Source organism: Vigna unguiculata, chromosome 3 (assembly GCF_004118075.2).
Source record: "Vigna unguiculata cultivar IT97K-499-35 chromosome 3, ASM411807v1, whole genome shotgun sequence".
NCBI lineage: Eukaryota > Viridiplantae > Streptophyta > Magnoliopsida > Fabales > Fabaceae > Vigna > Vigna unguiculata.
This window is the reverse complement of record NC_040281.1, coordinates 9763934-9775554: the sequence shown is the minus strand read 5'-3', so window position 1 is coordinate 9775554 and position 11621 is coordinate 9763934. Positions and strand designations below refer to the sequence as shown.

General features: G+C 33.5%; 1 protein-coding gene and 1 pseudogene across 2 annotated transcripts; one reads left to right on the top strand and one right to left on the bottom strand.

Annotated features, from left to right (window-relative positions):
- The first annotated feature begins 729 nt into the window (after positions 1-729).
- On the top strand, positions 730-2359 carry LOC114178881 (annotated as a pseudogene).
- Positions 2360-7870: 5511 nt separating this feature from the next.
- Positions 7871-10096, bottom strand: LOC114175088 (E3 ubiquitin-protein ligase RMA1H1-like). Of its 2 annotated transcripts, none has more exons than XM_028059847.1 (2): positions 9880-10096; positions 7871-8876 (listed from the first exon to the last, which is right to left on the bottom strand). In XM_028059847.1, the coding sequence occupies exon 2, from the start codon at positions 8829-8831 to the stop codon at positions 8109-8111; it is 723 nt and encodes a 240-aa protein (XP_027915648.1). In that variant the 5' UTR covers positions 8832-8876; positions 9880-10096; the 3' UTR covers positions 7871-8108. The 2 variants fall into 2 exon arrangements, with proteins under 2 accessions (XP_027915648.1, XP_027915647.1); XM_028059846.1 differs by having other exon boundaries at positions 7871-8881; positions 9880-10094.
- Between the last annotated feature and the right edge of the window lie 1525 nt (positions 10097-11621).

Here is an 11621-nt window from a genome sequence, read left to right as displayed (position 1 = left end):
GTAACTTTATAGTGGTACTTCAATTTAAAGTGTTGTGTGAAATAAAGACTATTTATAGGAATTTGTAAAATTGAAGTGGCTATTATGTGGTAGAGGTAAAATTTTCAATTACATTTGTAATATGAAAGTATATAATTAATAATTGTATGAGAGATAAAATTGAAGAATTATTAAACTGCCTAAATTTTAATTATATCTTTTGCATAATACAAGAATGTGAATATGAGAAAAGATTAAAAAATTAATAAAGATTATCAATAAACACTAGTGCAAAATTGTATTTTTACCTCGCCTTATAGACCTCGGTTGGCAAGAAACCGAAGCCTATAATGGTGCGGTGGCAATTTTGCAATTAGAAGCAACTTTTATGCCTCGGTTCACCTAAAACCCGAAGCCAAAAGCAGTTATAGGCTTCGGTTACAAAAAACCCGGTGCCAAAAGGGGTGTTAGGCCTCGGTTAAGAAGGCCCGAAGCCAAAAAGGTTGCCAAAAATTTCAAAAATGTCATTCTCGTTTTGACTTATAGGCTTCGGTTGGGAAAAAGCCGGTGCCAAAAGGGATGTTAGGCCTCGGGTGTTAGGGAACCGGGGCCAAAAGGGGTTATATGCCTCGGTTCTAAATTGAACCGAGGCCATATAGTTTAATTAGGGCTCAAAACTGAACCCCATTTCTTCCTCGCGCGCGCTGCTATCCTCCATTTCTCTCTGCAAATATTCACTTTTTCTCCCCATGCGGGCCTCCATACGACGCCGCTGTTTCGCTAAAAACCCTTGCCTCCCACTTCGGCGAGGTGACTGACTTCTCCGCCAACGCCAACCGCCACGCCTTCGTCCACCTCCCCCAGTGGGTCCTAGAAGAGCGCCGGGAACGCAGGAACCTCGACATCCTCGAACGGAAGGGTGTGGTCACACCCTCAGATACAACCTACCAATCCATTCTCTCGTTACTGTTGTTGCTGGTTTGGAGGGTTTGGGGGAGGTGGCATGCCAGGTCGAGGAGGACCAAACACCGGAACACCGCTGCCAGGTGGTGGCGGCATGCCGGGGCGAGGTGGAGGAGGCGCAGGCATACCAGGGCGAGGCGGAGCTGGAGGTCCTCTCACCATCTGTTCCGGAGGAGGAGGTCCCGCGGCGACGACGCTGCTGGTTCCGAAGGTGGGGTACAGGCTGGCGGCGGAGCTGCGGCGGGCAGGGGTGTTTGTTAAGATAGTGCAAGATAAGTCGCAGGCGGCGGATTGGGCGTTGAAGAGGCAGATGGTGCATTCGATGAGTAGAGGGATTGATTGGCTGTTTTTGGTTTCAGATGATTCGGATTTTTCGGAGATGTTGAGGAAGGCGTGGGAAGCGAATTTGGGAACCGTGGTGGTGGGGGATTGGGATAGGGCTTTGGGGAGGGATGCAGATTTGTGGGTGCCATGGAATGCGGTTGAGAATGGTGACATATGGCCTCGGGTACTACGTAAACCGAAGCCAAAAAGGGACATATGGCCTCGGGTCATACTAAAACCGAGGCCAAAACATGAGCGAATTTTTTAAAAATGTAAAAACGTGAGCACATATGGCTTCGGTTAGACCTAACAACCGAGGCAGAAGAGGGACTCTATGGCTTCAGTTTACAACCGAGGCCAAAGGCTATCCTCTTTTGGCCTCGTCCCAATATGCCTCGGTCCGGGAACCGGTGCAGAATATGAAAAATAACCGCTGCCAAAAGGCCTTCCTGCACTAGTGAAAGTACATTTGTATATTAAAACATAAGTAGAAGTTCACTAGGTCCAATATAGGTCATAATAAGATGTCCAAAACATGTTTAGATTTCTTCCTCCACTTCCAAGCTTTTCTTGGTACCTCAAATTTAAAAAAAAAAAATTAAAATGGCATTTTGACTTTCTAGTAGGTAGGTAAAACAAATAAGTACTATTTATAATTAATCTTGTGAAGATGTAGAAACTAGTATTTCAATACCGTAGTGTTTTAAAATAATGAGATTCCATTACTTAAAAATATTTAATCTCTTTAAAAAAAATTCTAAGAGCTCTCTTCTCTCTCTAAATTATCTTATTTCTTAATCATCTGTTTGAAAATCGAAAATCGCTTGTGTGATCATCCCGGCGAGATCTTCAGGTCTAATTAATTGATTTCTTCATTTGAGTAAGTTGGTTTCCAACTCTTCCTTTCGTCTATTTCTTTTTTCTATTCTTACATGTGTCTCTCATTAAGGTTGCATGTATCCTTTCAGTTTTATATTTGGTTATTTGTTGATTAATGATCATGAAGACATGATCTAACCATCTATGTGGTATTTGTGTGTAGATAGAGTACTTTGTAGCTTATGAGAGTTTTGGTGTTGTTATAGCCATTTGAGCTTTTTCACCATGTAAGAGAAGTTAGTCTCGACTTGTATTGTGTGAGTTTTATCAAATTGATGTTTTGCATGTTGTTGCTCTTTTACGTTTAAGGGATAAAATGTGGATGGTTTTGATGAATATGATTTGGTATGTATGGTTATTGTGATATTGTATAGTTTGGATGATAATTGAATATTGAGTGTTTTTGTGATTGTTTTGGTGTGTGAGTGAGATAATATGAAATTTGAGCAATGATGATTATTTCTCAACAACCGTTTCCCAATATCAACAAATGTCATATCCATAAAGATTTAGTAAGTATATTAGTAGTTTGATTTTTTAGTTTTTGGTTTGTGATAAAGAGTACAAGTAAAATTAGATAGTATTAATTAGATAGATTGAGTGGAGTAGGGGCTATGAATTGATTTCATCTCATCACTACACCATTATCATCTTGCTTACGTACTATGCAAATTATTTAATATCCTAGGAGCACTCTTTCTATGTAGATCTAGATTCATCACTGATACACTAGAACCTAAGGACTTCAAACTTAGTGTGATTCCTCAACTCCTAGTAGAATGAATCCTTACTTTAATGTGAAAGACTCATTGAATGAATTTGTACCATGTGCAGGACCCTTTAATCCAACATCCCTTTGGCTACTTAAATAGGTATCAGTACCATTATGATGATTTGATTGGACCACAGTTTGAGACTGGCTTCCAAACTCAATCCAAACCAATTAAATAGTTGACTGACAAAGTTCTCATCAAGCATAAATCAAACCACAAACAATTGAATGAAAGCAAAGATAAATACCCAAGAAGTAGAAATGAATAGAATCATAATTGATTATATCAAACCTGGACACGTGGGAGTTCAATTACTTGTAAAATATTAAAATGTAATTCCAGCAGCATCTACACATAAGATCTACACTAAGAGCATATTCCTCGTGCCTTACAGACCCTATTCTATCATACTGCTACATTTTGGAGCCTCCACTCAATGCTTAGAATGAAGACATGAGGTCTTTATTTATAGGAATTTTTGGACGGTGCTCAACCTAACTTTTGGTGCTCAGCCATAAGGGTTCCTTCACAGGTGGGTTTCCTTCTCAACTCAGCATCTTGTCTTGGTGCTTAGCACGTGACCTTTCCCTCTTGGGAGGCTTTTCTTGGCTGCTTAGCCTCATGGATTTGTGCTCCAGGTTTCCTTGCAAATAAGGTTTCCTCATAAGACCCAACTCCATTTGTTGTGCTCAGCCAAAAAGTCAGAATATGTTGTCCTATCTTTTTTACTTTCATGACTCAACTCAAGTACTGTGGCTCAGCTGCATACTTATATTTTCTTTTATATTTATTGCAAAACAACAAAATATCATTACATATCATAAAACTTTGTTCCTTAATACCTCATTTTGTATCTTAAGCTTAAGGAGATTTGTTCTATATACAAATAGCACCATTTGATACATGATAAATGTCAATTTCATATGAAAAATTTACTTATTTTTGACACTTATCAAACAATAGAGCAATTTGGTACAAGCTATATCTTATGTAAAATTGTTTTGACTCAAAGTACTAAAAGAGGAGTACCAAATTGATCAACTGAATAGATCAAATTTCCCTTAATCAAAACTCAAAATTTCTGATTTTTTTATATAGCATTGAGTCCCATAATAGTGCCGCTGAGCGTCAATTTTTACAAGCAGATTAGTTGAGTGTGGGCTAGGTAGCGTTGAGCGCCAATGACCATTGCAGGCCTGAGAGTATTTTATCTTCATGGCTTTGAGCGTTGGCATGCTGACGCTAAACGCCAATTTTTACAAATCAAATATTTGCGTTGAGGGTTGGCATGTTGGCCTGTGAGTATTTGAACCGGATTTCAATGATAATTTCTTTAACCCGATCTTGATATTTAGTAATTTCCTTAATCGGATTTCAGAATTTGGTACCTAAACAGAATTTCGAAATTCGTTACTTCCTTAAACATGTTTTATTTACAATTACTTTTAAGTTAATTATTAATTTTTACTGTTTTATTAGTTTTAGTGTGAAGGGTGCAGGTTGGTGATGTATTAAAAAGAGACGGTGATTAATTTTTTTTAGCTAACTATTAGTCAAAATTGAAAGACCATTCTAGAGAGAAATATTAAAATATCCTCTTCGTGCATTATGTCATCATTGCTACGATCCTTGTAGAAGAAGAAAAAGAAAAGACATAGAGAAAACTAAAAGAAGAAAATGGATTGCAAGAAAAAACTCAGTAACATATTTTATGTGTTTTGAAAATTTTGTTTTAAAACGTTTATTCTATAAAACTTTTTTTGAAAGATATAATATATGACCAAAAATTTTATTATGAAATGCATTTAACGATTTACGAAAATTGTGTTATGAAAATCTTGTCTTGAAAATTCTTTTGAAGAAATTGTGGAAAGCCTGTTTCGAAAAATTTCCAGAACAAGTAACTTGGTAGTTACTTTTATAAAAGGTAAAATATGGGATACACCAATAAATCATGGGGTTGCAGGAAGAAAATGTTATCTCTGGGATGGGAAAACATAGTAGAGCTTCTCTCTTTCTACATCCCATAATATGACTGATAATATTTATGACCTATCAACCCCTCGGTCAAATGATCCAAAGAAAAGTAGTCGAAGGTCTCCTGCTACATGCGGATAATCCCGTGGGTTGTTGATGTGTCAATTTTTCTGAAGTACTTTTTAGGAAACTCACAACCCGAGCGATCATGGTCCATCCATGACAGTGGAACTTTGTCGCAATAACATAAATATGTGGCCTTTGACAGCACACACGGATCCATTGGTCAGACGGGCGCATTAGAATCAAATAATTGCAAATTAAAGTAAAACAAGTTAGTAATCAAGTTTAAAAAGCAATTGGATCGTGATTAAAAAAATCCTAATTATGGGCCCATGTCAAACATTATAAATAGGAACCCAACGTAAGTTGGTAAAAACTTTTACTTCACATTTATCATAACATTAACTGCATTCACCCGAACGGACTTGAACTTACTTAAGCATCGGAACTTTATCGACAAATACCCTGATCGTCTAGATAACTGAATGGGAGAGAAAAGAAGGGAGACCGCACGAGAGAAACTACCACGAGAAGAAAACAAAAAGTGAATTTAGTGTTATAAATAGATACTAGGTCCTTATACCCGAAACATTACCTTTTATAAAAGTGTTTTTCAAATTATTTGTTTAAGAAATTTTTAAATTTTTTTTGAACATGAACTTTGCAATAGGATTTTTATAACATGATTTCTGGAACATGCTTTTCAAAATACTTGAAATACATTATGGATCGAGTTTTTTGGAAGAAAATTTTTTGAACAAACTTTTTGAAACGTATATGATACTTTCAAAATGAGAATGCGTTTTCTGAAATGAATTTTCAAAAATAAACTTTTATGAATACATGAAATATGTTTTAAAATGAGCTTTCCAAAGCATAACTTTTGGAACAAGCTTTCCAAAATATATATAATAGCTTCAAAAATGAGTTTTGTTTTTTTTTCTAAAACAAGCTTTCTCTCTTCTTCTTCCTCTTAGAGTGCAGTCAAGAACGGAAGTACAGTTATAATGATGACGGAAACAGTGGTCGCGTAGTGCAATGAAAGAAGGTATATTAATCTTTTTTTTAGTATGGGGTCCAATTACTAATAGTAGGGGTGTAGGTAGAAAATACAACATTAGAAAAGGCCCAAAAGAAACTAATATCAATAATGGGCTTATATTGCCTTTATAACATCATCCACTTACTCAACTCAGTATAAAGTTGATCTAGATCAATTTAGGTTTTGAAATTATACTTTATGCATTTTTTTAAGATAGGTTTATGTTATGTTTTGAAATATCCCAACTTGATTTAATGTCTTAAGATTCTTTTCAAAGAACAGTTTTTAACAATTTTGTAATAAAAAACTTGTATTTAATTTATAATATTTTTGTGTAACACAATATTATAAATATAATAATATCACACTATATACAGGAAATTTAATTTTTTTGTATTTACTTATATTCAATTAAAATATTATTAATTTGATCGCTATTGTTAATTTTTTTTTTTTGAATGTAATGTTGATAAAGTTTTTTTTTTGTCAATGTTGGTATGAATTATTTTTTAATTAATTTAGCGAAATTTTTTACCTATTGTAGTTAAGATTTTTTTTATGTGTTTAATAAGTTAACTTTATTCTAATAACTTTTAGCCTGACATACGTATTAAAATAATTTATGTAAATGAATCTTATATTTTTCCTATTTTATCTCTTAAAATAGTAAAAGGAAACCGTAATATTTGAATATGCATATAACTGTGTTTTATGCATTTTTAAGTTAATTTTTACTCTCTTTTTTTATTGGTTCAGTGTTATACTTGTTAATTATTCAATTATTTTACTTTTATATTGAAAAATGATAATTATTTTGAATAATAATGAATATTTACACAAATATTACTTAAAATTTATTGTTATTAAAGAATTCAGATTATACAAAAATTAAAAGAAATTAAAAATAATTTTATAACTATTGAAAATACATAATTATCAAATATTATAATGTGATTCAACAATTGATTATGTCCTTATTTACTATGTTACCACTTTCTATTTAATCTAAATTTTCAGATTTTACTAATTTTACCACTTTCTAATTTTACTAACATATTGAAACTTAAACATGTGGAGCCCAAAAGGACCACCAGCATCATCAGAGAAAATAAAGCTGGACTTAAACGTTCTTTTCTTCGGAAACTAGATTCGTCGTTTTGTAGTTTTTCCCAGAAAACAGAACTCAGACATCTCAAGTTTCACATGAATTTTGGACGTTTGTTGGTTGATAATGGCGGATCCTGGACAACTCATTGCTTCACCACACAAATCTTATCCATTACAATTATCAATGTTGTCAGAAGAATTTTTTATATTCATTTCTTAGGTTTATTGGATCAACCTGTTACAGTATTTTGACTTGCGTATAAATTTTTTAAAAGAAGAGTGATTATTCAATTAAAATAAGGACATTTTTGTTTTTTATATGTTTGTCTAACTAATAATGTCTTTATTTTAAAAATAAGTAATTTTATCATTTTAACTGTTTCGATTATTTAAAAATGTATTGAAATATTATTAGGTAAATTATTCAAACAGGTTAATTAAATCTTGTGAAACCTCTTACATTCTTGATTTTGTCAGAGTTGAAAAATCGTTCCTCCTCTTCTCAGCCCCTGATATCTTCAGACAGGAAATAGCTATCTCATTCCATCTGAGATCAAGGTCTGAAAAAATCTGTTTGTAACTGCTATTATGACAGTAATACAACCAGCATATCAACAAAACAAAGACAATAATTCAACCAGCATGAGACCTTTAATTTCTACAAACTAGACAAACCACATGTCTCGGTCTATGTTCAATCGTATTGGTCGGATTGATATGTTCTCTTTAACCAATAATTGCTCAAAACTTTGAACTAGACATGTGAAATTTCAACTTTAAAACTGCAGTATGAAATAGAATTGAGTACAATAATACTTCTCAACAGTCATACAGAATGACTTTCCTTAAAATGGAGCTCTAATATATTGTAGTAAATATTGAAGAACATCAGTTCTTTTAACCTAAAATACAATTACTCAATCTATCTCGTTCTTGAGTCTGAACCCGTTCTTCTTTACAAATTATACAACGGAGAAATACAGAACAACCCAATTACTTGCTTAGAAGACGATGAGACACAGAAGGAAGCAACAGAAGAGAAAAATTGAAATTCTGTTCAGTGATTTGTCTGCCTGCATCTCTTGCCTTCTCAACCTGGGGCTGTTACTTCCTGCCAGGTGATAAGAATTTGGGTAAGTGTATACATTTTCTGAATTCCCAAAGACTCGGGTATAAAACATCTCTCCAAACATCCCAACCACAAGGTGGGGGAACCCTGGTGCCATGGCACCAGGACTGAGAAGCATTTGCGATGATGATTCATCTTCTTCTTGGTATAAAGGAGGGTTGAAATGCTGAGTCTGATAGGGATTGCGATATGGAAGTTGCTGGCCACTTTGAGAGGATGTTGGCATGAGAGATTGAGTACCCAAAGCAGGTGGTCTTGGTGGAATGAAAACACCTCTATAGGAAGCCTTCACATCACGGTCACTATGAGCTATGGCCTGGCCACGGCCATAGAGAGGAACCATTGTGGTGTGGCATATATCTTCCTTGCAAACAGGGCATTGTGGGTGCTCATCGGGTGCAAGAGAAGCACTTTGGACATGGAGCCATTTGTAGATGCAAGGCCAGCAGTATAGGTGCCCACAAAGGGTAACAATTGGTTCATGCGCAAAATCTAAGCAGATGTTGCAATCAAAACACCCATCAAAATTTTCTGTCACAGTCACGGAGCTTGGGATGCTTTTCCATTGCTGCGAAACGCAGTGCTCAAAGGCCATTAAAGAACCCTTCTCCGAACTTTGGTTGCCAGTCCTTATCTAGCCCTGATCTGAGTGCACAAGAGATCAATCCATCACCAAACCGATTTAATACACAAAATTAAAGAAATGTCATAACAGGATCGTGATAAGTTTGAAGTTACTCTTTTACAATGGTGAAAATCATAACATGATATTGTGATCATTGGATTTTACACATTAACAACATATATTAACTCCTTATTTCGTCTTATTTTAATGTTTTTGGTTCAAGTATTTTTCAAATTTGTGGTTATACCGTTACGCATAACAAGATTCGTGATTTGAAACATAAAAGAACCACACTAGATAAAAAAAAAAAAAAAAATTGTTCCCTGATCTACTCTCTTTTTTCTAACTCACTTCCAGCCACCTTACTTTCTTTTCATTCCTCTCTTTGTTTGTATCACATTACTTACTACCTTTCGATTTTGTTGCCTCTTTAATCGCCCCAATCCATTTCACAATAGGTAGACGTTAATCAGCAGTTAAGAGCAAACAGGAGGAAATTAAATTAAAGTAGAAACAATTTGAGACCTCAGCATATGCATATTGCCTTAAAAAGCATGAGAAAGAAAAAAAAAAACACCAGAAGAGAAAAAACAGAGAGAACCATATCACTTAAAGTATTGAGTATCGGTCAGAAATCAAACGCAATTAATCATCCATAAAGGACATAAATAAAACCAGATCCTAAATTACCCGATACAGAACTGAAATACAAAGCAGAGTCATCCAGAGAAAGGAGAAGAGAGTAAAAGGGGTATAAAAAAGATGATATTTATTTATATCATTTCATCCACACACAATCAGGGGAAACATAAAGTTTTTCACAGCGCACCAGCATTCATAAATCAAGAATCAAAACCCCAATAATGAAGCAAGAGTGAGGAAGTGAAGGTGGCGAACGAGGGGAACTGTTCTTGCGATCGATCCATCGATCGATATAAACAAGAAAAACAGAAAACAGATCGAAGAAATTGTGAAAGCGCACACACATGGAGAAAAAGTGTAAGATGAAAAGACATACCCAGAGAGAAGGAACGAGAGAGGGAGAAGAATTGATAAGTTGAGGAAACGGGTAAGGAGAGAGAGAGAGAGAGAGAGAGAGAGAGAGAGAGAGAGAGAGAGAGAGAGAGAGAGAGAGAGAGAGAGAGTGTTGAATGGTTAGAGGTGAGAACGGAGCATGGGTTCTTAATACCGTAGAAAGAAGATGGAAGAGGGAAGAGGCGAAGTGCGTTTACCAAGGGGGAATTGACGGTCTGGGTTTATCTTTTTCTTTTTCACTTCCAATGTTAGACATTTTAATATCTTTACTCAAAATTAAACTTTTTTTTATTAATTTTGGTTCTTAAAATTTAAAAATAAATAAATATATTTATTTTAATGTAGTTTCATTATTTATATAATTTGTCATGTTACATTTTAAATAATAGATTGAAATGTCATTTATTAAGTAAAATAAATCTGATTAAAAAAATTATAATTATTATTTTTATAATTTGAGATTAAAATATATCGAAAGTTGAAATAAATATATATTTTAATTTCATGCTCAAATTTAAAAACCATAAAAATATTTAGTCCAAAAAAATATAGTTCTGTCAATCATTTATAGTTACGAAATTGTTTTTTTTTAGATTAAAAACATGTTTCTAGCATGGCTAAACTGTGAGTTTATATTTTCTTTCATCAAATATTTTTATTCTTTTTTAGAAATCGGAAAACTATTACTTTTATGTACGTTATTATGATTCTTGTTAGCGGTTTATGTGTGTAACAAAAGTTTTAGGAGGATAGATTAGTGGCATGATATATTGTTAGCATTGATATTATAAATTTTAAAATGTTATTATTCAATTAGAATTTTTAATTTGATTTTATAATTAGCATAAAATTTTGTATTAGAAGATCATGTGAATAATCCAAATTAAACTTTTATTTTAATTGAAAATACAGAAGAAAAAAACTGCATGATTATGTTGGAGTAAATCCGCTATAAATATAGGTTTATACAAGATACCAACTTTCTTTTTATATAAAGTAGGTTAGATGTAAATGTTCTAATTACTCATTTAATGGATGATGTGTAAAACTTAAAAAATTTGTGTTTTTAAAAGTGTCAGGAATTTAAAAATGTGAGACTTGATTATTTTAATATTAAAAGAGTTTAATATAAATAGAATTTTTATAAATAAATTTTATTATTTTAAAACACATTATTTTTTTAAAAATCAATTTTCTAATTTTTTGACTTCTCTCTAAGTTATTTTTATATGTTCGTCTGTTTGAAGATCGAAAACCAATCGCTAGGATGATTCTTTTAGTGAATTTTTTCTTTTTGTCTAATTAGTTTATTTAACTGTGTAAGTTGAACTTCTGCTTGTTTTCCTATGGGTCTTCTTTGTTTTGGCTTGCATATAGTCTTTCTTTTAGTTGCATGTGTCGTTTGAGTCATCAATATGTTTCTCTGTTGATCAGTGATCATAAATGCATGTTCTGATTATTCTTATGATGTTTCTATATGTAAATAGAGCATTATATAAGTTGGAGGTGTGGTTGTTATCTTAGAGCTTTGGGATGGTTATGGGAAGCTAACCTTAAACATGTGTCTAAATGAGTGTTTTTTATTTGTGTAATTGCTTAGATTGATAAAGTCCGAATTAGTATGATTCTTGTTAGTTGATCTTGTTTAAATTCAAATTTGTATTTTTTGTTGTATGTTGTTGATGAATATTGTGGTAATTAAGAGAACTTGGAATATGAGTCATA